This window comes from Pteropus medius, unplaced genomic scaffold (assembly GCF_902729225.1).
Source record: "Pteropus medius unplaced genomic scaffold, Ma_sr-lr_union100, whole genome shotgun sequence".
Taxonomy (NCBI): domain Eukaryota; kingdom Metazoa; phylum Chordata; class Mammalia; order Chiroptera; family Pteropodidae; genus Pteropus; species Pteropus medius.
Window position 1 is genome coordinate 4,479,772 of NW_024349802.1, and position 27,075 is coordinate 4,506,846.

The window sequence follows — 27,075 nt, forward strand, 5'->3', positions numbered from 1 at the left end:
TCAAAGAGAATGACTAGGTTCTTAGATTTTTTGATAATCCACTTAATAAAGAGAATCACATGAACACATTGGGAAAATACTGAACTTTGTGCTGAATTTTAATAAAAAACCAATTTAAAGATAAAAGAAAACTCATAATCGCCACTATTATGAAGACACTGATGATGAGCTTTTTAATAACAAGTGTCCTCGAGTTAGTATTTATGATTACATTGGCCCCAGAAAAAGGGAAATAATCACATGGGAAGGAAACCTAATAAAAGTTCCACCCAATTTGACAGCAAAATCCTAAAAATGTAGATGGCATTACCAGTAATGAGATGCAAAGCTGAAACTCTTCTAAACCATTTTAAAAAATTCAATCGACCCATCAACCAAAGACTAAATTAACTTCCTACATTTTTTGATAACTAGAGTAAGCCATTATGTGCAACTCATTCCCTTTTGTAGGACATTCAAAAATATTTCCAATCTTCTTCCTATTATAATCAGTGATGCAATGTTTTCTGTGCACATGTGCCTTTTCATTCTCATAGGATAAATTCCTAGAAGTACGATTGCTAAGTCAGAGAATAAACATGTTTAAATTGAATTAACTGATGCCCCCTTCCATGGCCCAGCAAAAACCATGCTTACTTTCCTACCCTCAGGAATATAGTGCGTTGTCATTTTTTTAGGCTACTTAAAAATAGTTCTTCCTTGGAGCATTTGAGAGCTTGCTTCCCAGCAAGCGTCATCAGTTTTGGCTCAAATAAACTCTTATAAAAATTCTATTAAAAAAATAATGATATCTCCTTGTCATTTTTTAAAATACACTTTTTTTAGAGCAAGTTTATGTTCACAGCAAAATCGAGCTGTGAATGCATATACACATTCACTGAAGACTGTACCGTAATGTTTACAGTACGATTCATAGTAGCCAAAATCTAGAAACTGCCCAGTGCCTTTGGACAGTGGAATAGACGATATTCCCTGTACGTTCACGCAGGGAATAACAATGAGAATAAAAGATCAGCAACTGCGTACGACAGTATAAATGAATCTTCCAAACACACTGCTGGGGAGAATGAGCCAGCTCCAAGAGAGGACGAACTGGCTGCTTTCATTCACGTAAAGTTCAAAATCAGGCAAAACTAAGCTATGCCGTTACAGGCTGGGGCAGTGGAGCAGGCACAGTATCCGGCAGGGCAGTGAGGTCTCCTGGGGTGGTGGCAATGTTCTATTTTTTGACCTGGATCCTGGACGTACAGGTGTGTGTATGCATGAAAATTCAGCAAGCTATATGCTGATATGTGTCATTTTCTGCATATACAATGTACTTCAATTAAAACTATGTTTTAAATTTCGGTTAAGTAATGAAGAACAAATATCACCGAATTCAAGGAAACATCTTTAAAAATGCGAGTACTATAATAGAAACCAAGACGACTATATTAGAGTCAAAGTGTTGAGATATTAGCTCAAAATTATAGCCTTATGAAGTCTGGTGTTTGCGCTTTAAAATTAATGTAGTTTTCAGTCAAGTCTATGATATTCATTTGTATTTTAATATAAAAATATTTCAGTGGATATACCAACAAGTGGCACTGATGCTCCAGGAAGAGCTTCTCCCGCAGTTTGAAAACTTAAAAACCATCAATTGTGCTAGAGAATAGTGCATCCAGAGTAAGGAAGGTGTGCAAACCTTTTTCCTGCTGGTGGCCCGCATCGGCTTTAAAAACTTGCAGTTATTACATCTGATAGAAAGAACATTATGCAAAATGTCTAATAATTTTGGACTAAAAAATTGAGTTAACTATGTAATAGAAAAACTCCACTGTAGCCACAACATTATAAAATCGTTCTTACACAAAAGGTGATACATAGGAAAAAGTCTAATAGAAATGTACTGGGCGATTCATTGTTATTTTTCTGGATTTTGATAACATTTACGATATTTGTCAACGATATTTTTAATTAGTTGTATCTTGTCGCTCTAAGTAAATATACACTTACATGACCAATTTCGTGCTTACACTTTGCATTCTTTTTCTTAAGGGCTCCCCACGTTGCTTCGGAACCTATAAAACCTTGATCTACCCCTGAACAGGATGTAACTTACTAGCAAGCCTTTGGTTTCTTACAATACTGAACATTGTTTGGGAGACAGGGCCGTGTTCTACTAGTAAGAACTGAGGGACAATCCCAGTTAATTTAAGGCAGCCATTCACACGCTCACCCCTCAGCCCGTGTTCAGGGCCTTCTGGGTGTCAGGCCCTGCGCTAAGTTCTGGGGATAGTGGTGAGCAAGCAGACATGCCTCTGTCTTCATGAGGCTTGCAGGTCCATGCACGGAGAGGGAGGACTTCAAGGCAGTGACACAGAAGATTATCTCACAGTAAAAAGAGGATGACTTTCGGCTAGGAATGAATCCTGCAAGGGGAAAGTGTCTTTATCAGAACAGGAGGCTGTCTTTGGTGAACCAGCACGGGGATGAAGAGATGAGCTCTGCCCACACCCCCAGGCAGAGGGGACTCGCCCTCCTGGACTCTGAGCCTGACCTGAACAGGTGCTGGGATCCACACCCAGCAAGGCCCATAGCTACCTGCATGCAGGGCGCAGCAACTGTTGTCACCTAGTGATTAGGGACATGAGTTGTGAAGACAGTCAGACTGGGTTGGAACCCTGGTTCTGCCACATTCCAGCTGCCTTTGAAATTTCTCTTCCTCGTTTGCCAAAAAAAAAAAAAAAAAAAAGTGGGTGTGGAGCTGAGTTACTGCGTGATAAGCTGTTAGGTGCTGTGGGTGCTAAAGAGACAGTGGCGACTCTCGCTCGGGCCCTGCCCCTCCCCTCCTCCAGTCCTCCTATTCCTTCCCCTGGGTTCCGGGATCAGCTTTAATTCATCCAGGACTGGAGTTCTGCCCACAACTCAATTCCCGTGAATAGCCAGGCATTCCCGAGGCCTTCATCTGCCTGCCCAGCACTGCCACCTGCTGCCTCGGCCACATTCCCTCGGAGCCAGGGTCACCTGCCCAGCCAGCGCTCTGCCAGATGCTGCCGATCAGCCTGGCTAGATTACCTGGACGACCCGTGTGCATGACCTGTCCCGTCCCACTGAGTCTGTTACCACATGACCTGCCCCACCTCTAACGAGCCTGGTTCCTTTAGTAATACACGGGAACCAGGCACAGTCTAATTTCATCTCCTTCCTCCAAGCCAGGTTGCCAGGTGTCAATCCTTTTGCACTGACGTGCCTTTGCACAGCTATTGCTGGCTTCTTGTTTACTGTGGGAAAGGGAACTAGAAAACCACGCTTATTAAAATGTATGCATTCCATAACAGCCACAGCGAGGCTGTGAGTAGGAGGCTGAGCAGTACAGTTTGGGGCTCTATTTCAGGTAAAATGATGACTACAAGGCCTCTCTCTTTTACCTCCATGCCTGAGACCACATTCCAGGGTCAAGCTTGCCACCAAAGCTCCACCTCCAGAAGCTGAAATCACACTACGACTCCTGAGTTTCTGACACCCACCGTCTACGTGAGTTTCCATAAATATTTATGAAATGCGACGTACAGGAAGACATTGTTCTAGAGAGCGTCACTGGCTATTGCCTTTGCTTTTCTCCCTGGCTGCATGCAGAGGCTACCAGTCTGTCTGTCTGTCTGTCTGTCTCCTTTCCTGCCCCAACAACTTGAGTTGTTTCCAGCCTGATAGGACTCCAACCCCTGGCACCTTTGCTTAGATTTTTGTTGTGGATTATTTCAGATTCATGCGCTGGCCCCCAAACCTCAAACTCAATATGTTAAAAATTGAACTTGTCTTCCCTCCAGGTCACCTCCTTTCTGCCATGCAGAGATCACCATTCTTCCGCCCTCCCATACTTGAACTTTTGTTATCTCTCTCCTAAGCTATTTGTACTTCCTCATCTCCCAAATCCATAGTCACAGGTCTTATTGGTTCTTGCTTCTTTCCTGCAGCAGATGACCATGCAACTTGAGCTAACTGTAAAATCTGCATGGTGGCCTGACATCTTCATTCCAGATGGGGAACATTCCCAAAGCTCCCTGTCCTCCACCCCCTACTCTTGAGCTCCGTGCCTTGCCTTCTGCTTCAGTTCTGTCCCTTGAAACCTACCCTCCGAGCATCATACTCTGAATTATAGTTCATCTGCTCCTCAATCCAAAACCCTAACGAGCACCCCTGATACCACCCTTTGCCTCCTTATCTGTCAGGGCAGATAGACACAGGTGGTATTTAATCTTATAACCATAGAATGCATAAATGTGTTGACATTCAATTACGTGCATCTGTAATATCATCGCCGAGTGGTAAGTAGGCATTCGCTGCAGAGGAATAATTTGCAAACCTAAGATCGAATTCGCCTTTTTGCATTTTGCCTAGTGCACTGTCACTATCTCAGCCAATGGTAACTTTCCTGGGAGCAACTTTGCCTTGGCCGGATAGACACCCAGCCAAAAGGAGGCAGTGACGCATCCGCCTCGCCCATTTCCTGGGCCAGAAAAAGGCAGGGGAGGGCAATGTTATCCAAGGACGCCAGTCCCATGCCTCTATGCCATGCTACACAGAGGCTCAGGGTATCCACCACCTATAAAATCTACGTAAAGGTTAAGTTGACTTGCAATTTTATACTATTAGCAAATGGAAAAATCAATATCATTTTTATCAATAAAATAACTATAAAAATATATATCAGATGATCGACCTTTTTAAATGTTTGTCCAAATATCACCTAAAGTCATACTGTGTACCATATGGAAGCACTTGGGACAAAATTTTACCCCCTGCCTGAAATGCCACCATTGAAATGTAATTGATCTTAAAATCTGAAATTGAACTATAACAAAAACAGTAAAACATGTGTGAATAAAATAAAGATAGTTCGCAATACACAAAAATTTAGGAGTTTGACTCAGGAGACCATTAGTAAACAAAACACAAAAGGATGAATATTTCAGGCTGGAAGAAAGTGATCCCGAAAGGAAAGTCTGATACAAAAATGAAGGAAGAACAGAGAAAAAAATGGTAAACGTGTGGTTAAAACTAAACAAATACTAAATGTGTAAAATGATAAAAGTAATTTCCCATAAAATATAAAAAGAAAAATGATAAAATTAAAATATGTCAAAACAACCCGAATGATTGAAGAGAACCACGCTGAATGGAAAAAGTCAGTCTCAAATGATTAGATGCTGTACGGTTTCATCTATTTAATGTTCTTGAAATGACAAAATTATAAGGATGAAGAACGGATTAGTGGTTGCCAGGGGTTAGAGAGAGGGGAGTGTCCAAATGAAAAAGGGCAGCACAGGGACCCTTCCGATGAACCTGTCTGGTATTTGGACAGTGGCAGTGGTCATGCATGTGATGAAGTGCATAGAACTAAACACACGCACACGCACACACACACGCACATGCACACACGTGCACACACACACACAGAGTGAAGGTAAAACCTTTAAGATCTGAATAAGATCAGCAGATTGCATTAATGCCGATATTCTAGTTGTGATATTATATCAAGAGTTTGAAAGATGTTACTATTGGGAGAAACTGAGTGAAGGGTATATAGGCTCGCTTTGTACAATTTCAAATCTAAAATTATCTCAAATAAATAAAAAGTTAAAAATAAATTTAAATATATTATAATAACATAAGTCAAGAGGCACTAAAATAATTACAGTATTCTGAAGTTCTCGTATCACCCTGGAGGAGGATAAACTTTAGACTTTCATAATTTAACTATGCATGTTTAGATTACTGTCCCAGCCACTGGAAGAGGATGAACAGAGACTTTCCCAAATGACTAGAGAAGAAAAAAAAATCCCACCAGTCCAAAAGAAGTCAAGAAGGGGCGGGGGGGAAGTAGGACAAATAGAAAGTATAAAATAAGATGATACAAACACATACATATATACACATATACATATAAATCAGACATACAGCCATATATGTAGAATCCAAATATATCAGGATTCATAATAAGTGCAAATTGACTAAATAATCTGGTTAGAAACTGTTAAATTGTTAAATCTAATTCCATGTGGTTTACAAGATGTTTATATCTAAAATATAAAGATACAGAATGGTTGAAAGTAAAGGTATTAAAATATACATTAACATACACACGCAGCAAAGTCTAACCAAAGTTACTATAGCCATGTTAATTGTACATAGGTTTGAGAGCATACATAAGACAAACAGTTTGATAAGTTAAAATTACAAAGATATATATTTTTTGAAATCATTATTACCCACACATAGCCTTAAAGAGTAGAAAGCCAAAGTTGACAGAATATAAGGGACAGACAATCATCGTGGGTATTTAATATATCTCTCAGTAAACAGAAAAAGTATAAAACTTTCAACAAAATTATAGACTCAAGGGACACAGATAGAACACAAGCTCTAACATCTACAGAAATATCTTTCTAAGTAAATGTGAAACAATTTCAAAGAAATTAACCATAATATTTGAGTATCAAAGCCAGGAACAAAGTTCAAAGACATGGATAATACAGATCGCAGTCTCTGACGATAACATAATTAAGCTAACGATGGCAAAAAGGCTAACTAGAAAATCCGCATTTTAGAAGTTGAGAAAATAACCCACAGATCAAAGATAAAATTATAAAGAAAATTCCTTATCATCAGTTCTACATGTCAAAAACTGTGGGATAAAGCCAAATTCATTCTTAAAGGGAAATTTATAATCTTAAATGTGAACATTAGAAAAAGAACATTGAAAAATCAATTAACTAAACATCAGTCAACAAATTAGAAAAATAAAATAAAACTCAAAGAAATAGAAAAGACATAGTAGAAACGAATAAAAGAAACAGAAATAGAATCAACCAAGCTAAAACTTGGTTCTTTAAAAAGCATAATGTAATTCACTAATCTGCAGCAAGACTTATCAAGAAAAAAAGTAGTAGAAAAATAAACAGTATACAGCATAAAAGGAGGATTGCACTATACATCAAAAGACTTTGAAAAAGTTATAATTATGAATAACTCTATGCCAATAGACTTTAAAGTATAGTTATAATTATGAATAACTCTATGCCAATAGACTTTAAAGTATAAATTTCCAGAAAAAAGCAACATCAAAACTGACTCCAAAAGTAGAAAAACTGAGCGGTTTTATACACATCGAATATATCGAATCAGTAGTCAAAAAATCTTCCCTTAAAGAAATCTCCAGGGCCAGGTGGTTTCACCAAAATTTCCATGAAATATACAAAAACAAAAAACAAAAAAACAAACAAAAAACAAACCCCACCATAATACAAACTCTTTCAGAGACTAGAAAAAGAAAACACTCCCCAATTCATTTCATGAGGTTAAAATAAAAGTAGCCTTGATATCAAATCCCAACAAGTGCAAGAAAAAGATATTTATAGGCAACGTTATTTGATGTGGATGAAAAATTAGTTTTAAAATGTACTGACAATTAGTGATTCTGGCCAAGACATAGGCCAGAACCTGTCACTCCCACTAATGACAAAGTAAGACTCTAGACAGACAAAACACAAACGGCAATCGCCTGAGGGCTCTGAAGTGTAAGTAGCAGGCAGGCTGGGGGAGAAGGCAGAACCCGAAGGATGATGAGCGTGGCGGGGTACAGTAGACTACATCCTGGTCATAAAACAAGCCTTGACCAGGTTAAAAAATGGAAATCGGCTCAGGTATTTCTCTGATGACAGAATCAAACTGGAAATAGTTTCATAGAAATATTTCTGGAACATCACCAAATACGTGGAAATTAACAATACATTTCTAAATGACCCATGGGTCAGAGAGGTCTCAAGGAAAGTTAGAAAACATTTTTAACTGAATGAAAATATCAACTTATCAAAATTTGTGCTTGGAAGGAAATTAATACCACCCCATTACATCAGAAAAGTGTCAAGTTGATTACTAAGCATGCACTTTAAGACAGTAAAGAGCAGAATGAACCCAAGTCAAGCAGAAGGCGGCCTGAATATGAGACTACATCAGTAAAATTTAAAACAAAAAAAATCAATGAAAAAAATCAAAATGCTGGATCTTTTGGGGGAAAAGGTCAATAAAATTGATAAACTTCTAGTCAGACTAACCAAGAGAAAAAAAAAACAGAAACACAGATCACCAATACCAGGAATGAAAGAATGAGTGAGCACATTACAGGCCTTATAGACATCAGAAAGCTGGTGAGGGATATTAAAAAAAAATCTTTATGCTTATAAATTCAACAGATTAAATAGATCAGTTATTATGAAGGGAACCAGAATGTCACAAAATGTGCTTCCTTGACATAATTATATTATTTTGAGCCAATGGCAATTCGGCAGCCCTAAACATAAAAACAAAAAAAAACAAAAACAAAAAAAAGCTCTATCTTCCCTCTTTTCTACCTAAGGGCAGGATATAAATTCTTCTTTTCCTGGAAACAGACTCTTATCAACCCAGAGCTGGCACCAGAGGAATCTGCAAACAATCTTATTTCATGGGTTTCCCCCACGTATTTACTTTCCCACAGTTTGCTGCCCTAAGAACCCTAAAACTGCTTCCCTTTCTCCATCATTTCTCTACAAACGGATCGTGGAAGATGCCGCGTAAGAAGACTACTCTAAGCTTCCACTCTGAGTTCCTTTTCGCTGAGGTTGCTCTCGTGTGCTGTGCACTGCACGGGTTAATAATCCGTTTTTCTCTTGTTAATCTGACTTTCTGTTAAGGAGCCCCAGCTGAAAACCAAAGGTGGGGCAGGACAAGTTTTGTCTCTGCTGTGCCACCCAACTCAAGAATACGCTCGTATCTGTTAAAGAAACTGAAATGGTACCGCCACTTCTGAAAGCAATCTGGCAGAAAAGTAGAACATACACTGACCCGGCAGTCCCAGGTATCTACCCAAATGAAACAAAAACCGGTTTGTGAATGTACACAGAAAATTCATTCATAATGCACCAAAAAGTGGAAATATCCCACGCTGCCCCAATGGTGAATGCAATATCTATACAATGAACACTACCTGGCAATTAAAAAAAGAATAAACGTTTGACGGATAAATTTTAAATGCATTAGGTTAAGGAGAGTAGTGTCCAAGAGGCTACGTAGTGAACGAGTCCGTTTTTACGACATTCTGAGCCCTGCAGATCATCAGTTGCCGAGGGTTAAAGGTGGAGGGTTTTACTCCAAAGGGGCAGCACAGGCCGCTCCTGGAGTAATGGACCTGCCATGTATCTTCACTGCAGTAGTGATCATGTGGCTCTGCACGTGTCAACATCACAAGACCATACACCAAAAAGAGGAAAGGATACTGCATGCAAATTTTAAAATAAAGTCTAAAGATATATCCGCAAACTACTCAAAAACCATTTGTAAATGTACACAGAGAATTCACAGCCAGCAATACACAAAAAGGATATATCCTATATAAAAAGGATCATGTATTTGTTTATTTCAGGAATGCTTGATTTTAATGTGGGGGAAAAATTAAGACCAACACATTAGCTGATCAAAGAAAAAAGAAATGACCAACTCAGATGCATAAAAAGTATTTGATAAGATTCAAAACTCATTCCGTGATTTAAAAAGAAAAAACAAAACAAAATGAATTAGAAATAGTAGGGAACTTCCTTATTCTGATAAAGGAGATTTACCACAAATGAAAGATATCATTCTCGATATGAAATTCTAAAAGCATTCTCAGAAAATTGGAAAAGTGACAAAGGTGACCACTGACGGCCCTGCTGGCTCAGCATTTTACTGTAGGTCTTAGTGAAGTAAAGAAAATAAATAAAAAGCAAAAGAACTGGCGAGGAATGAAAAAACTCATTTAAAATGAATATGTACATTCGGATTCCAAAAAAAAATCAATAAACATAGCAAGTTAGCCAGTCATACACCAAACAATTAGAAATTAAATTTTAACAAATTGTATAATTGACAATAGCTCCAAAAAAATACAAAACGTGTAAGGCCTTCGTGGAGAAAATCATATAATTTTAGAATACATCAAGGATATAATAAATGGGGAGATCAGTAAAGTTCACAGATTGGAATGTTCGATGCTATGAAGTCCTCCTGGAATGACCTATCGATTTAATCCAGTGGAAATCTCAGCAAGATTTGAGAAGCCTGACAGGTCAATTCTAACGTGTCTATGTAAATATAAAAGGCCAAGAGCAGCCAAGATGAAGGGAGAGAATGTAGGGTAGTATTTTCTGATTAATGGATAAAAAGATGAGATGGCCAACAAAATTAGTACGTACATTCAGTTACAAAACTCAAGTCACGTAGTTTGGTTAAAAAATCTGGTCAGAAAGAAGAAACCAGAAAATAATCAAATTCGGGGAGAAATCTCACTTGGAGGTTTATGGCCCACCTCAAAGCATTTCCATCACACACAGGGTATGAGGCTACAGGAGTGGTGGGCAGAAGGTGGACCCAGGGTCACAAGAGGGAGGGAGGAAGGACACTTAAGGGTCCCATCAGAATCCTAACCAGAAAAATGTAGCTTCCACCAGCGAGGGGCAGGTGGGCACGCCTCTGACCCACTTCACAGCCTGCGTCCCACAAAGAACTGACCCTCTCGAAAGGCCAGGGACCACTTCCAATGATGGAAAGGCAGCGGCCACCCTGGCTGAGGGGCTGGCTCGTCTCTAACAGTCCACGTGACCCGGAGGTGAGCAGTGACTTCTCTCATTCCTGTGGGTCTCCCAGGACCACCACGAGTCCAAGGGGCAGTCTCAATGCCAGTGTTCCCTACCGTCTGGTTATACTTCACATTGATGCCCTCGGCTAAGATCTTAGAAGGTAGAACCTTCCCGAATGTTCATGGAGGCAAACGGCAGCTGACTCCTAGTTCTCTTTAATGAACCACAATTTAAATCTGTGTAACTCTCATGACTTCGGTTTCGTCGTGAAACCTAGAAATTCCTTCCCCTTCCTATTGAGTGGCGACTCCTATCGTGATGCGTATTTAGAAATAATAATTTCCACGGTAATTTAAGTGTGCTGCTGGCATTATCGCAACTTTGTTTAGGTGGTAGAAGTTTGTATCTATACTTCATTTTTCACTGGAAAAGCACGTCAGTTTTGTGGCACAGCTGTCGGGGCTTAAATAGGGCGCAAACAGGGTTTATCTCACGTGCAAATGATCGACAAGGACTGGCTACCTCGAGGAGCCTGGGTCACGTGGACCTCAGCGGCCGGGCAGAGGCAGGGCGTGTTCCTTGACCCCACCTTAAATCCATCAGCCATCGGAAATGATCAGGACACTGCCAGGCAACCTTCCTTAACTCTTCCCTCATCAACAGTTGCAGCTGGGATGTTTTGGTCCCAAACAAATATCTCCTTTGTTTTCATAAATGGAACCTGACGTGCAGATGGATGAAGTGGACTCGACATCACATCTCTCAACCAGTGACTGCAGAACAGATGCCCGTGGGCACGTTACTTCCTTTCGCCATTCCACGGGAGGCCCCACTGCGTCAGGTGTTAGGAGGGCCCCCGGGCAGACCACGCAGAACAGAAACGAGAACCTCGCCCCGATGCCGAGGGAGAGTGTAACATGCTGTGCAAAGGATGAATGGGGAATGTCAAAGAAAAGAGGGTGTTCCACCCGCAGAACGGTAAAAATCCCAAAGCTGGAGGACACACACAGCGGGGAGGCAGAGGAACAGATTCAACAGTTATCCAGACTGACGCTGCCTTGGGCGATTCTGTATCTAGATATTTATCCTGCAATATTTATACTCGCACAAGTGTAAAACGTCATACACAATACACAGGTTTATTTAATGCAGCTTAGTTTATAGCTGCTTGTACTAGTGACTGCGCTAGATTCCCGCTGCTGCTGTGACCGGTCCCCACGACGGGAGTGGCCTAAAACAACACAAACTTTTATCTCACAGTTCCAAGGGCGGAAGTCCAGAAGGGGTCTTGCCCAGCGAAAGTCAAAGGCTCTTTCCTTCAGGAGGTTCTGTGGAAGGGTCCACTTCTGAGCTTCTTCCAGCTTCTAGAGGCTTCCACCTTCCTTGGTTCCTGAGCTCACACTGCCCCAACCTCCGCTTCCTCTCACGTCAGCCTCCCGACCCCCACCCGCCGACCTCCCTCTTATAAGGCCCCTGTGGTCGAGAACATGGGGCCCACCTGGGTGACGCCGGCTACCTCCCCAGTTCACGACCCTTAACCCCAGCTGCGAAGCCCCTTCTGCCACGGAAGGCAGCACACTGGAGGTCCAGGGCATCGGCATGTAGACATCTTTCATTCAGTCGATCACGACAGCGAAAAAACTGGAAACAAACTGAATTCCATCTGTCAGTAGTGGACTGGTTCAATAAATGACGGTAAACTCATACAGTAGAATGCCATACAGTTGTTCTAAAAAATGAGAAACTCACCGTGCACTAAACAAAGTTCTCCAAAATATCACGTGAGGTAAAAAAGCAAAGTACAAAACAGAAGGAATGGACCATTCAGCTGGCCCTTGAACAACGCGGGTGAGGACAGCGAGGGTCCACTTACACATGGGTTGGCCCTTGACCGGCAGAGTTCAAGCCCGTGTCGTTCCAGGGTCAGCTCTATGTGAAGTGTGTGTCTATATAACGTTTAAACTGCCCTGGGAGGAGGTATTGGAAACTCACCGTGGAGGCTGACGGAGGGCAGGAACCGATGGCGGGAATATGAGAATGAGGAGGCTTTTCACTACATACTCTTATAATTCTCAATTTTTGAAACTTGTAACCATATTACCTACCCAAAAAGTAAAATAATAAAGTCTAGAAAGAGTAAAAAGAAAAGATGCAAGAGGAAGTACAGATGGGAGAGAGCAGCGCGGGCTGGAGTCAGGGAGGCCATGTTTACAATAACAGACACAAGGTGGTATCTGGGTCCCAGGTTGCGTAACAAATTACCCCACGATTTAGTGGCTTAAAACAACAAATACTCATTATCTCACAGCTTGTCAGGGTCAGGAACCCAGGAATGGCTTAGCTGGGTGGATCTGGCTCAGAGTTTCTTACAAGGCTCCAGTCAAGCTGTCAGCCAGGGCCACGGTCACCCAGGGCCACCGTCATCTCAAGGCTTGGCCGGGGCTGGAGAACCTGCCTGCAAGCAAGCTCGCTCGTTGAGCTCTTGGCAGGAGTCCGTCCTTGCTGGTGCTTGGCCTCTGTCCTCACCACGTAAACCACTCCATAGGATGCTTGAGCGTGTCATGACATGGCGATTAGTAAGTGATCCGAAAAAACAGAGAATGAGAAAGAGGGAGGGGGAGACCGAAGACCAGTCCCAACCTTTTACAACCCGATCTTGGAAGTGACATCACTCTGTCATGTACTACTAGTCACACAGACGGACCTCAGTGCAGTGAGGTCCGGCACAAAGGTGAGCACACCAGGAGGCATGCGGGTCACTGGAGGCCATCGTGGAGGCTGGCTGCCCCAGACAGTGGAGAGCAGGGGCAGGCAGGACACTGGTGAGCAAACACTGTGCAGGAATGAAAACATGAATGACCAGCGGGAGCGTGGAAGGCAGGAAGAAGATGGGCCTCATCCGAATCCTAAGTGTCTACTCATGCTGCAAAGCAGTGAAAATTAAACTACGGAGAGCGAGGTTTGGCTCAACCACCCAGCGGCTGATTCACACTGCTTGCCATGCTCAAATCTGTACTCTAGACCTAAGCTGGAAATATTCTCATCCCACTGGGAAATTCATATATATTAGACGTATAATATATACGACAGATTTCTTAAAGAAAGGCATGTTTTCATCTCCTATACTCCCTGCCACCCCAAACCTACAACGGCATGAAGCGCCGAGTTGAGGCTTAGGCCCCAGAACATATTCATCTTCTAACTCAAAGTTTGTGCTTTGACTGACATCCTCCCCCCAACCCCCCAGCCCTGGGAACCACCACCACTCTGCTCCTTTTCTATGGGCGTGGCTCATTTAAATTTCACACATAAGTGAGACAGATCATACGGAATTTGTCTTTCTCTGACTTATTTTACTTGGCGTAACAGCTTCGAGGTCCATCCGCACCGTTGCAAACGACAGGAGCTCCTTCTTTCTCAGGGCTGAGTAGTATCCACTGTGCGTATATGTATCGCATCCTCCTTATCTATTCATCCATAGACAGACACGCGGCTCACTTCTGTCTTGGCCACTGTGAATAGTGCTGCAGCGAACATGGGGTGCAGATACCTCTTCCAGGTCTTGATTTCATTTCCTTTAGCTCTGTCCCCAGAAGGGAGATTGCTGGATCATCCGGTAGCTCTATTTTAATTTCTGGAGGAACCTCCATACTGTTTTCCATAGTGACTGCACCAGTTTACATTCCCGCCAGCAGTCCGTAAGGCTTCTCGTCTCTCTCCATCCTCAGCAATACTTCTCTCGCCTGTCTTTTCATAAAGCCATTCTAACAGAGCTGACGTGTTAACTCGCTGTGGTTTCCATCTGCATTTCCCTGCTGACAAGTGATGCTATTTTTATACCTACTTTGGAAAAAATGTCTATTCAGCTCCACTACCCATTTTTTTTAATTGGATTATTTGGAGGTTTTTGCTACTGAATTTTACAAGTTCCTTATATGTTTTGGATATGAACTCCTTTTCAGATAGATGCTTTATAAATACTTCCTCCCATTCTATAGGTTGCCTTTTCATTTTGCCGGTTGTTTCTTTTTGTTGTACAGTAGCTTTTAGGTTAATGTACTCCCACTTGTTGATATTCGCTGTTGTTGCTATGCTTTTCATATCAGAGTCAAGAAATCATTGCCAAGACCAAACTCAAGGAGCTTTTTCCCTGTTTTTTGTGTAGGAGTTTTGCAATTTCAGATCTTACATTTAAGCCTTTAATCCATTTTGTGGACCAAAAAAAAAAGAGGTGCTGTAATAACTCATAAATCCCCTGCCGGGCAGGCCCTGGTCGGGAGTCCCGCCCCAGTGAAAAGGTTTTAAGCCAGCCCTGTCCATTGTTTATGCGCATCTAGGTTAATGCACCTTCGAGATGCCGTAAGTGATACCCCTCCAAGGCATAACCACCCTTATGAAAGCACATAGTCTTGTGTGACACAGCCTGCCTGGCTCTCTCTCACCTTCCCGGAATCTTCCCTGTCCTCCCTTTTTAATTTCACATGCATAAAAAAAATGCAAAATTGTTATTCTCCACATTTGAGACCTTGCTTCCCAGCACATATCTTCAGTGTGGCTCAAATAAACTCTTTTGAAAATCCTCTGCAGGTCTGGATGTTTCTTATGCCAACCATTTCATGTTACCTTCTAATGGGAGAGTTAATCATATAGATATACACTGATTACGATGTGTCAGAGCAATAAAATTATTAATGAAATCCAGACACAGTACTTTGGAGGAGCAAGAAACTCTCCTCTACCCTCCAAGGTTCTTTCGGCGGGTCTAATGATTTAACAGACATGAAACAGATTAACAAGAAAAATAAAATAAATTACATGCGTACTTACGGGAACCCCCCCACACATGATAAGAGTCAGAGACCCCACCTACATAAGAGGTTCAAGGACAGAAAGGGAAAATGAGGCATATACGGCATCCTGAGCTAAGGATGGGGTCAGGTGCACTGGGTTTCAGAGGGGGACAGGGTCACTGTGGGAAGATGAGAAGAGCAAGATGCTCAGTAATTAGAAGTTTGCCCTCCCCTACAGACAACTCATGAACAGTTATTTCTGGTGCTAACTCTTATTATAGGCAAGGGCCTTAAATTCTTTAAAGGAGGGGTGAAAGTTTCTTGTGAGCCTGCAGGGTCTTGACTGCCTTCAGGCCAAAATAATTCACACGCCAAAGTGGCACATTTTGGGGAGTCCTGTTCTGAATCCCGAGAGTACAGTACCGAGGAGGGAGAGATTAACTGGTTTGTGTTGGGGTTGGGGGAGTAAACAGACAGCGAAGGTTCTAAGAGATGGTGATGTCCAAGACACGGTCTGTAGGACAGACGAGTGAATGGGCAGTGAGCACATTCCAGGCAGGGCCAAGGAAGGTCAGTGTGAGAATGAGACACCCTCCCAAGAAGACAAGGCCAGGGAAGGGTCCCTGACGATCTGGAATGGGGCAGGGCACAGCTAAAGGAACTGGCACCTGGGGTCTAAGAGACAGGAACGCCTCCCAGGGGAGAAAGGCCCCCATTCTGCAGGCAGGAGTGTGCCAAGGATAAGCACCTCCAGCTCTGCCCCTGGCTTTCACCCAGAGCTGTGGGCATGGAGATGCACAGAACGTCGGTGCCAGTTGTTTACTTGTTAAGGATTCGCACTGACTTCTGTACTTGATGAGTCATTCAGGCCACTCTCAAGGATGCTGGTGTGCACAAGCCCCTCCTTAGATCTGGTTGGCTAGCTCAGGTCTTGGGAGTGACGGGGCACGTCCTCCAGAGCAGGCATGTCATGACTGCGCTTGCTTTTCCCGTCAAAATAAGGTACAATCCAAGTTATCGGGAATAGGTTTGGTCTGGGAGTGAGGCTGAGCTTCTGGCAAGACACAGCTACAACCATCAAGCCGTTTTGCCCCTTCCTGTGGCTGGCTGAGCATCCAGAGGTCAGAACTGCAATGAATTTCAGTACTTGGATGGGGATTTTAAACCACAGCAATTTAAAAGTGTTGCTTTGGAATTTTTTTTAAGGTCTAAACTTGATTTATATAAGCGTTTATTTCTTAATGATAATACTTGAATTATAACCTAATTGGTAGAATTAATATTCTTTAAGGGCTAAGATTACTTGAGAAAAATTGCTAATACAGACTTTTAAAAACATTCCTGGGTTTAAGTAATTTATTACTCTTAAATTCTTACCAGCCAAGTACCCCATGGCTATGTAAAGATTTGGCTGGGGCTATGATCCAGCAGTACTTTGGTCCCCATAATAAGATTACTTGCCTATTTCCTTTATTTTCCTGGATAGAATGAGAGTCTTAAAACGGGGCAGAAACATGATCCGATGTGTACTTTGACAAGGTCACTCTCTGGCTTCCCCGGGGGTGGGGGAGAAGAAATGCAGAAATCAACAGATCCAATAATCATGGTTTACGTAAGAAGGTGGCTTGCAGTAGCATTGACGACAGCAGGGAGGGACAGCAAGGCGCAGGCTGGGCTGTATTTTGAAGGTGGACCACACGGGCCTGCTGGTGGGCGGAGTGGGTGGGAGAGCTGGTGAGAGAGAGGTGTTAAGGATGACCCGATTTCCGGCTGGAGTAATTGGGAAGATGGCAAGATCCTATTCAAAGATGGGAGGACCAATGGAAAAACAGCTTTGGAGAAAGAAGTCTTCTCTCCTTCGCGTGTATGCCCGTCACTTGGTCATAGAAATAACTTAGATCTCCACTTAGTGCTTCTATTAAAAGGCAGGTGTATATGAGGAAGCCACTGTCCAACCTATGCTAGGCCCAGACTGTTTTTACATGGAGAGAGTTTAGGGGGCAGGCAGCAAAATGGTTGTAGTTTGGACCTGGGGGCTCATCTTGATGCTGCATTTGAAAAATATACACATTTTCACTCAGACTGTGTGTTTGCTCAGAGCGATTTGGTGGGCTAAAGAAAGATCATGAGAGGAAGGGCTAAAGACCCCCAAAGTCACCCCTGGGTACTGTCACTGACCAAGAAACGAGGGCAGAGAGAGAGTACTATTGAACTTAAACACTTTCTTTAAAAAGAGAATTTAATATACATTTTCCATGTTATTTCAAGACTGGGTTATCTTTCCAACAGTGTAGTTACTCTTGGAAGAAAATAACTAAAGATGTAAATGTGTTAGCCAAGAGCCAAACCACTCAGAACAGGTCAAGGTTGTGAACTTACTTAATTTGCCCTTTCCCCCCGAGCAGTCGTTTCTTGAATCACTGGCTGATCATTCTGCAGAACAGGATAGGCCGTCATCCCCTGCCTATCGCCAGAGTATGATCCAGCAGTGGAATGTGAAGAGTTTATATTTATTGGATTTTAATGACTCAATTAATAAAGGTCATTCCTAAAAGTAATAGAAAATTAAGTGTGTGGAAACAGAATGGCTAAGGCTGACTTGGGGGTTACTTCTAGCAGTTCCCTGCTGCTGTCCTTAGATACGTGTTCAATCCTTAAAAGCAATTAGAAGGATCCTTCCTTTTAATCAGTTTAGCGATGCCATGTTCAACTACACTACAAAAAAGCTATTTACAACCCCTCAATAACAAAAGGTAGCACGTAGTAAACATCAGGATTTAAAATATGTTAGATATCATCGGTGTAACAATACATTCTCAATACAATATCGATAACAATATAATTGTAGTTCTATGTCATTTTAATACTTGGTGACATAATTCATAGTGCTCTCCAATATCTGAGACAGCGAAACAACTTGAGTTTCAGGTAAAATCTGGTTAGATATGAATTTTGAAATTAAAAGCAACCTTAAAAATCATTTAATCTCATCCTTTTAAATAGTTAATGATAGCGAATGATTTAGTAAATATTTATTCAAACTGGTGATTATTAGACTGTGAGAGGATTTCCTAAGGTAAACGGTGATTATTTGAATTGTTTAAAATTAAACTGATACAAATATTTAAGAATATGTAGAAAGGATAAATTTATAGTTGTTCCCAGACACAGATTATTTAACAAATATTTTCCACCTCAAAATCCAGTGAGATGAGATGTAAATGCATAATTCATATTGTAGTAAATCTCGTACACAGTTTTACGAAGCCTTCCTGATCTGGCTCCTGTGGGCTCGTCCAGCCTCTTCTCTTTCTTTTCCAACTCTCCTCTCCCCCAGCTTCTGGGCTACAGCTTTACTAACCTTCTACTCTTAGTCTCCAAGCCACCCTGTAGTCTCGCGTTTCAGGATCTCTGCCTGGAATCCCTTTCCCTGGTCCTTTGCTGGGTCACTCTGCAGCCCTGCCACTACTTCCTGCCGGAAGCCTTCTGGCCACCTAGCCCCGGGGCTCAGATTCTACAGAGGCTTCAGGAGTTATTGTTGGGCAAGTCCCTGCTCAGTTTCCAGGGGTGGCCAAACTAACACTGTCCATTCATTGTTCAATCCCCAAGCCCTAGAACAGTGTCTGGAATGTACCAGATCCTATGAATGAGTGACTGCATAAAGACTGTGGGCACTGGAGAATCTGAGATTTATAGTTTACACTTTTAAACGATAACATAAACCTGAGGAAACAAAGTTGCTGTTTTTAAAAAACACATTTCACTCTCATTCGTTTCTTCTCTAAATAGAGAACATACAAGACATGAGACAAAAATTTTAGTATTGTGGTAAATTAACTCTCTTTCAGTAGGTCAGATAAAATGCAGACTCCAGTGTATTACATGCAAATGGCAGGATACTGAATCAGATCAACTCAAGCAGCTATACCTCAAAACCTGTAAGCGTTTTCCTAAAGGAATAATGAGTTAAAAGAAAGTCTTTAAAATCTTCTACATTTTAAAATCCAAAAACTAATAGCCTTGAAAAAAAAATGCCAGCATTTCTCCTAAAGTATCGATTTGGTCTAAGTACTTCCCTGTCTGAAACTGCAAGGAAGGACTTGGTTTTGAGGGTCACACTGCATCCTTCCATAAAAGTGGGAGATATTTTAGGTCTCCTTAAAACACTGTTCTTATTTTAGGTACAAAGAGAACAATAAAACATTAACTTTGGAAAGAAGGCCCGAGAACTATGTCACTACAGAAGTTTGAAAAAAAGTTAGAGCTCGTGTTAGATGTGATAACTCCAGAATACACACCTTTTGGCAAACAATGTGGGAAACAGAAAAAGAAATCGTAAAAACTATATGTTTTTTGAGTGTCCTACCTCATAAGAACCTCCAGCAATGAATCAAATATGTTTGGACAGATCTTGATTTTTCTTCTCCTTTAAGTCAAAGACTACTGGGGGAGGGGACCGGGTCTCTAATAAACACAAGACTGACACCTTAGAAGCAAGATGACTACTGACAACTAATGCACCAAACTATCTAACTAAAACGTGTCAGCAACGACAGTAATAGTAATTAGTGGCTTTGCTTGGGGTAATTTCAGGAAGGAACGCGCCGGGGGCGCTGCACCCTCCTGTCCACGCCACCGGGCTCTGCCGTCCCTCCGGCGCCCGGCGGACACTCCCCGCAGAATAGACAGCGGGAAAAGCGCGAGGGGTGGAACCGTGTTTTCTGGTCAAAAGCGCTAAAGGGCTGCGGGGCGGCGCGGGCGCCCACACCCGTCCCCGGGGCGCCCCCCGCCCGATCCCGCGACCCGACCGCCTTACTCTGGGGCTCCATGGTCAGCCGCTGTCGGGCCCCAAGGCCGCCGCCGCCCCGCCTAACGCCTCTGCTCCGCGGCAGGCGTCGCTCGCGTTGCCCTGACAACCGGGAGGCGTGGGGCGGGGCCGGGAGGACGGCGGCCGGGAGCGACCAAACGCCGCGAGGAACGCGGGCGAGCGCGAGGGCCCGCGCCTCGCCGCGGGGACGGAGCGAGGGCAGCAGCCGGGGCGCCGGGTGAAGACGCGGCCCCGAGGCCTGATCTGGCGGTCGCGGCCCCCCGGCGGCCCTCGCAGCGCGGCCTGCGGCGCGACCTTCGCGGCGGGCACCCGCGCCCGCTCGTCGCTGCCCCGCGGCGTCCGTCGGTCCGTCAGTCCGTCGGTCCGTGCGTCCGGCGAGCTCGGCCTGCCGCGGGGAAGGGCGGCCGGGCCTGGACCTCCCCGCCGGGACCCGGGAGCCGCCGCCGCAGGTGAGGGCCGGGTCCCGGGGGAGTGGGCGGGTGGGCGGCGCACCTGTTGCGGTCGCCTCGGGGTCCCCACCGGCCCGGCGGCCCCGGACGACCCGGCGCGACCCCCGAAACGCCGCGGGCGAGGCCGGCGTCCCCGCGTGCCCGCCCTCCCGGCAGGGGGACCCCGCGGCCGCGGCGTCGGCGCAGGCCTGGGGACCGCGTCGCCCGCGCCGCTTCTGCGGGAAGCACCCGGCGACTCCGAGCCTCTCCTGCCGTCAGCGGGGGGCGGGATGGGGCTCGGGAATCGAGTCACCCAGCAGCGCCCCGCGTCTCACCTCTCCGCCCGGGTCGCAGCTGTCGGGTCAGGTTCGCTTTCTTTGTATCTGATTTGTTTCAGTCCCCCGGGTTTTCTTCTGAGTTAGGGAATCAGCCCATATGTGTTGTACCCAAACTTTGTAGAGCTGTTAAAACATGTAGCATTATCCCACACCACTGTCTTCCCAAAGATTGGTTTTTAAGAAACTGTTGCAGGTTGCTTTAAGGAAGCTGTGAGGGTCACAAGGGATTTTTTTTTTTTTTTTCCTGTTAGGTTGTAAAAATTCAAACAGTCGGGAGAGTGTCATAGTTTGAGGAAGAAAAAAAACCAAGTGTAAGGTGGAGAGAAAAATGGAGGAGCGAGAAGAAAAGCGAAGAGGGTGAAAGCGCGAGTGGGAGGGCAAGTTCATGACTGACCCAGCGCTCGGGTCTGGGCCTAGGGCCCCTCTATCAATTCCTGCCGCTGCTCCAGCCAGTTCTTAAGGGAAGTAGAAAGAGCCCTTTTAGGGTCATTTAAGTGATTACTCATTCTTTGCCACTAGAGAGATTTCCACTCCGTAGACGACAAGGACACCAAGGAGAATTTCTTCACGCTTAGGAAGAGAAACATTCAAAGGTGAATTGAAGCTGAAAAGCATATATTTTATGATGGAAACACATTTATTATGCCAAATTAGGCTTTCCTCTCTCTGGCTATAAGGGGAGTTTTTCAGCTTAATTGTCGAAGCAAGAAGCTTTATGTGTGGATATTGACAAGCGGTGTGATATATCTAGAACCCATAATTCGTAAGCTAAAGTATGAAAGTAATAAATCCAGGTTGGAAAGTTCATGGGACCTAAACCAACTGTTCCTGAAATGTAGAGACAGGGGATGTAGACAGGAAGCATCTGACATCAACAGTACTTCTGTAGTACCTGTTTTCAAACTCTGGTTTTCATATCATTAGCAAAACCACTAATTGATCTTTTCATCCAAAAAGCAAACATAGTGATGCTCATTAGTAGTATCATAATCAAAAGTGACAAGATAGTGATAAAAATCTGGCATTTATTAACACAAAAAGAGACAAGGTTACATTGTTCCAACACTAATGGATTAGGCATTTGTATTTAAAAAGAAAAGAACATTGTAGATTGCCATGCCGTAGTAACAAGGTCTCAGAAATGTGATAGTTGCACACAGAGTTTAAGTTTGGAAAAGTGGAACTATGTGCTGGCTAAGTACTTTATAGTAGTATAGAAGAATAATCTTATCAGCAGCTATGAAGTTGAAATTGAGGAAGTCTTGCAGTGAAGTGCTTTTGGTAGTAGGTGACTTCAGCAACTCTGAAAAGCAACATTTGATTTTAGGGGCTAGTGTACTTATAGAAGAAATTCCTGGTTGGGAGGTGGAAATGGGGGCGGGGGGAGGGACAGAAAGGCACTCAGATGTCTAAAGCAAGAGCAGTATTCAGTTTCTCTTTCTCCCTGCAGCATCTGGTATAATGTTAAATGTCTGTTGAATGAATGAGAAGATCTTTAGAGAAATTTCTTTAGCTAAGGGGATGTGCTTTGTTACTGGAGGAAATATCTCAGGGTGAGAAGTGGCTACAAGGACAAGGGTTGAGACGGATGGTTCAGGTATTGGTTGTCCCTTTGGAGGTTATTAGCTGTCCCTTTGGGGGGTCACGGGTTGTCCCTTTCAGGAGTTTCTACTGCTGTGTTTTCTGTCTTTTTCACTGGCATGTTCAGGATGTCACTGGTGGTCAAGTGAAAAACAAAGTCTTGATTTTTCAAAAAGTTTCCAAGGTCATCATTAGATAGAATAGTTACATTATTATTTACTTTGCTGATGCTAAGTGAAATGTAGCAAACCAAAGCACTGTCACCAGGGAATAACAAGATAGCAATGGGGAGACAGATGTAGCCTTTCTTTTTCTTATTTAAATCTCTTGGCCACATCAGAATTCAAAGCAGAAATAACTCGAGTAGGAAATTAATATTGTTTAATGCAAGGAGGATAATTAAAAAGGAAAAGAATGTGTATTTCTATTTCCTAGTCTTACTGTCACAAGTTGAGAAGTTTTCATGTTTGTTTTCGGATTTTTGTTTTTCGTTTTACCAGAGGAAGAGTACTTTTTTCTCTTTCTCTGTTACTTTCCAAAACTCATAAGGAATTGAGTCAAGTGTTGAAAGCCATTAAATTTTCATTTTTGCTGTGTTTCCTTTTTGTTCTCCAGACCTATCACAGTTTGAGCTCAAATCATTGGATTCTGGGAACGCGCACTCCCCAGCCCTTTTCCTTGTAGTACAGTCGGGCTGTGGGGCCATGCTGTCCACCACCCTTTCTGGAAAGTCTTCCAGGACGAGGCTCTGCCCCCTCATTGCCCCTCTCCCTCTGACTGAGGGCCCAGTGTGGCACTCAGCCCTGTGAAAGAAAGAACTACACAGTTTCTGCTTTTGGGGGTTTCTTCCGGAACCAGGCATGACATCTCCCATAGTGTCAACTGTTTCTTCAACCCATGGTGTTGTGACACAAGCCCATGATTTTTAACCTAGGCAGGTATCGGGGTGCAGTGTGCTCACGTGCACGCTGGACGCTTACCGGGGCGAGGTGGAGAGCAGACTGCTTGACTTCACGTGTCTCTGCTACCACTGACCAGCTGCGAGAAGCTGGACAAATTAACTGAACCTCAAAGGCTTAAACATTTTCATTTGAAAAATGGAAATAATAAAATAAACCCTCACAGGTCCTTAAAAGTTTAAATGAAATAATCTGTATAAAGTGCTTAAGTACTTGCGGCATCTGGCACTCAGTAAGCACTCTGTAGCATGGGTGCAGAATGGGAGAATTATCATCGTTATCATTGTTGTTATCATCAGTCCAACTTTAATAATAGTATAGAACCATGATTCTCAAAGAATGATCTACAGACCTGCGCCAGCCCACAGACTGTCACAGGTTGGCAATGAGATAAGGAGCTAGTGCCAGAAGGTCAGTGGTCTGGGGCACCAATCATATGGTTTAGGTCAGCAAGACTTCTGCAGTGAAGGGAGCAGTGGGTTGATTTGCATTCTGATGGAGGACCCAGCCATAAACAAAGTAGAGGTACAATATATATTACGTTATATTGTGGAAAGCGTTCGGGGAGAAAGCACAGCAGGAAAAGAGGCCAGTAAGTGGGTTTGGGGCATGGGTAAAGTTTAGAGCGTGGCCAGGTGGCAGTAAGCTGTCACCGAGTTGACATTTGGTAAAAAATCCTTTACAAGGTGAGGGAGCGAGCCACTTGGATAGCTGAGCAAGGGCATTTGGACAGAGAGAAGGGCAGGCACGAAGCCCGAGGCCAGCGCGTCTGTGGCTCGAGGGCCATGTGGCTCAGGAAGAGCGAGCGGAGCGGGGGCTGTGGGAAGCGAGAGCAGGGGTCCCCCAGGACTGGTGGGTCCTCTTAAGGATTCCCGTTTTTCCTCGGAAATGAGACGGGAAGCCATTAGACGTTTTTGGCAAGACACGGGGGCTGACTTAGCAGGATCAGTCTGGGGAGAAGTGACTGCAGGGGACTCAGTAAGGGTGGAAGCGCCACCAGTCGGGGGCAGTTGGAGTGATGCAGGAGAAGGGACGATGGCTCGGAGGAGCTTTTGCCCTTGGGGAGCGTGGGGGTTTGATATATGTTGAAGGTAGAGCCGACAGGATCAGATGTATTCATTTTCTATTGCTACTGTGACAAATGACCACGACTGTAGTGTTCATTTGTTCTTACAGTTCTGCAGGTTAGGATTCCATTGTGGGTCTCACTGGGTTAAAATCCAGGTGTCAGCAGGGAAATTGCAGGAGATGGTCCGTCTCCTCGCCTCCACCAGTGTCTGGAGATCATCCACACCTTTCCTGGCCCCTGGCCCCTCCATCCAGCCTCACAGCCAGCAGCGTTCCATCTCTGACCAGTCTTTCATAGTCCTGTCTCCTCTGACTGTAGCTGGGAAAGGTTCTGTGATTTAAGACTTATGATTGGATCAGACCCAACCAAATAATCTCCCATCTCAAGGTCCCTAACTTAATCACGTCTGCAGCCCCTTTCACCATGCCAAGTCCACATTCACTACTTCAGGAATTAGGACACACACATCTTTAGAGGCTGTTATTCTGGCTAGCACATCCATCGAAGGATCAGATGTGAGGTTTGAGATAAAGGGAAATCGTGAATAATGTCAAATTTTTTGGTCTAAGCAACAGAAAGGAAGTACTGAGATGGGAGGACCATGTTCGTGGCTTCGGGGCGGACACGTGAAGTTTGAAATGCCTGTTCAATGCCAGGTCGGAGGTGATCGGGAGTTGAGCACCTGAGCCGAAGTGGAGTCTTCCACACACGATGGCATTCAAGCAGGAGACTGCTTGAGATAAAAGGGAGGCGGCCGGGACCCTCCGGCCAACAAGCGCTGAGGCTGGACGTTTGAGAATTCGATTGGTATGAGGAATGCAGTGATCATTAAACTGAACACGGAGAAAAATGCAGAGAACGAGCATTGGACAGTGAAACATGAAAGTTACTCAGGACAAACCTCACAGTCTTTTTTCACTTAATCCCTTGCAAACTTTATCCTTCCTTTTCTATGAACCGTATTTCTAGAATTACTGACTAGAGCCAAGCACATAGAAATGACTAAGACTTAGCTTATCTTGCGTCAACTTCTGATTCTGTCTTGTGATCGTGTCATGTTATATCAGATATATATTTTCATAAAATGCTAGTTTAAAAGTTAGAACAGATTCTCTTCAAAGGGCAGGCCTCGGCATATTTTACAGTTTACAAGAGACATGTAGGGTAGTTTCGAAAAGGAGCAAGTGCCAGTCTTTCGGATTTAGAATTCTTGCAGTAGAACGTAGTTTATACTGACAAGAGAACCATGTCTTATTAATTGGGAGTGGCGTGCGCCCTGCCGTATTGTTTGTTCCCCCTTGTTTAGGTTGGCACTGTTAAATGTGCCAAGGCCAAGACTGGGATCTCTTGTATCTGCTTAGTTACATCCGGGAGACAGTGCTGGCCCGCTGCTCAGCTGCAGGATGAGCTGTGTGCACCTCACAGGGCGCAAACACCAGCCCTCTGCCCACCAAGTCTGGAACTCAGAGTGTATGGCAGCGAGAAGTGCCTCTGCGTAGTGAAAACAGATGGCACGAATTCCATAGCTGTACCCCTCATACGCACCAGATTCAACATGGAGCCCTTTGTGGACTTGTCCCTTATGAGTTCTTCTGTCAAACTAGCCTAACCAGTCCCTAATGAGCTGGGTTGGGGAGCAGGCTAGAACAGCAGCACCAGCCATAGAGCAGACATGGGTGCTGGGTCCCTGGGGACAAGATGGGCTCGGGGCAGCAGTCTGGCCTTTGACCCCTGGACACTGTGGGGAAATCTGAGCATTTCATTCTCTTGTAGGAACTGATCGTGACCCTGAGTCATGAAGAAAACGTTAAATTGTGTGTATACTGGATTGTAGTGGGCGGAAGATTGGTCATCTGTTGTTGCCACCCCAGCCACCCTGGAACTTGGTAGCTGACAGCGGTGACCGCGTATCCCTGTCACGGTTCTTTGGACTGACTGGGCTCCTGTGCGTGGGTGTGGTCGGCGGTCTGTGCTTTTGGTCAGCGGAAGCCCAGCTTCGGTCTCTTCCCAGTGGCCTCTCCATGTGGCTTGGGCGTCTCGGAGAATGACAGCTGGTTCCGGGGGAGTGGTGAGGCATGAGAGCGCCTGGGAAGGGGGTCACATCTCTTCACTGCATTCTTTCGGCCACAGTGAGTCACAGGGCCAGCTCAGACTCAAGGACGAAGGAAGAGACGTCACCCCTGCATGGGCGCAGTGGCTGGGAACCTGCAGTCCCCTGTAGCCCTCCAGAGCATCGCAGCAGGCGATGTGTCACCATGTGTCCGATCGCAGTGTGTGTGTGAGGAGGGGCCAGGCCGGCGGAGGTCTCCCCGCTCACGGCCATTCAGAAAAATGGGCTATTCCCGGAGGGTTCGGAGTGTCAGTACTTGATTACAAGGTTACTAGACTTTTAGGGAGTATTATAAAATTAAAATGGACATTGTGAGGGCGTGCATTTGGTAAAAATAA

General features: G+C 44.2%; 2 protein-coding genes across 3 annotated transcripts in view; one reads left to right on the forward strand and one right to left on the reverse strand.

Moving 5' to 3' along the window:
• FANK1 (fibronectin type III and ankyrin repeat domains 1) overlaps positions 1 to 20,434 on the reverse strand; it is a 58,942-nt gene extending 38,508 nt beyond the window's left edge. The window contains exon 1 of one of the 2 annotated variants that reach the window (XM_039836012.1): positions 20,241 to 20,434. In XM_039836012.1, coding sequence (XP_039691946.1) covers positions 20,241 to 20,253 — 13 coding nt within the window. In that variant the 5' untranslated portion in view covers positions 20,254 to 20,434. The remainder of the gene's footprint in view (positions 1 to 20,240) is intronic. The other variant, XM_039836011.1, reaches the window with a different exon arrangement.
• Positions 20,252 to 23,530, forward strand: LOC120581188 (cuticle collagen 7-like). Its single transcript, XM_039835927.1, has 3 exons — positions 20,252 to 20,349; positions 20,632 to 21,041; positions 23,215 to 23,530. Exons 1-3 carry the CDS (start codon positions 20,252 to 20,254, stop codon positions 23,406 to 23,408), a joined length of 702 nt encoding a protein of 233 aa, XP_039691861.1. The 3' UTR covers positions 23,409 to 23,530.
• The last annotated feature ends 3,545 nt before the right edge of the window (positions 23,531 to 27,075 follow it).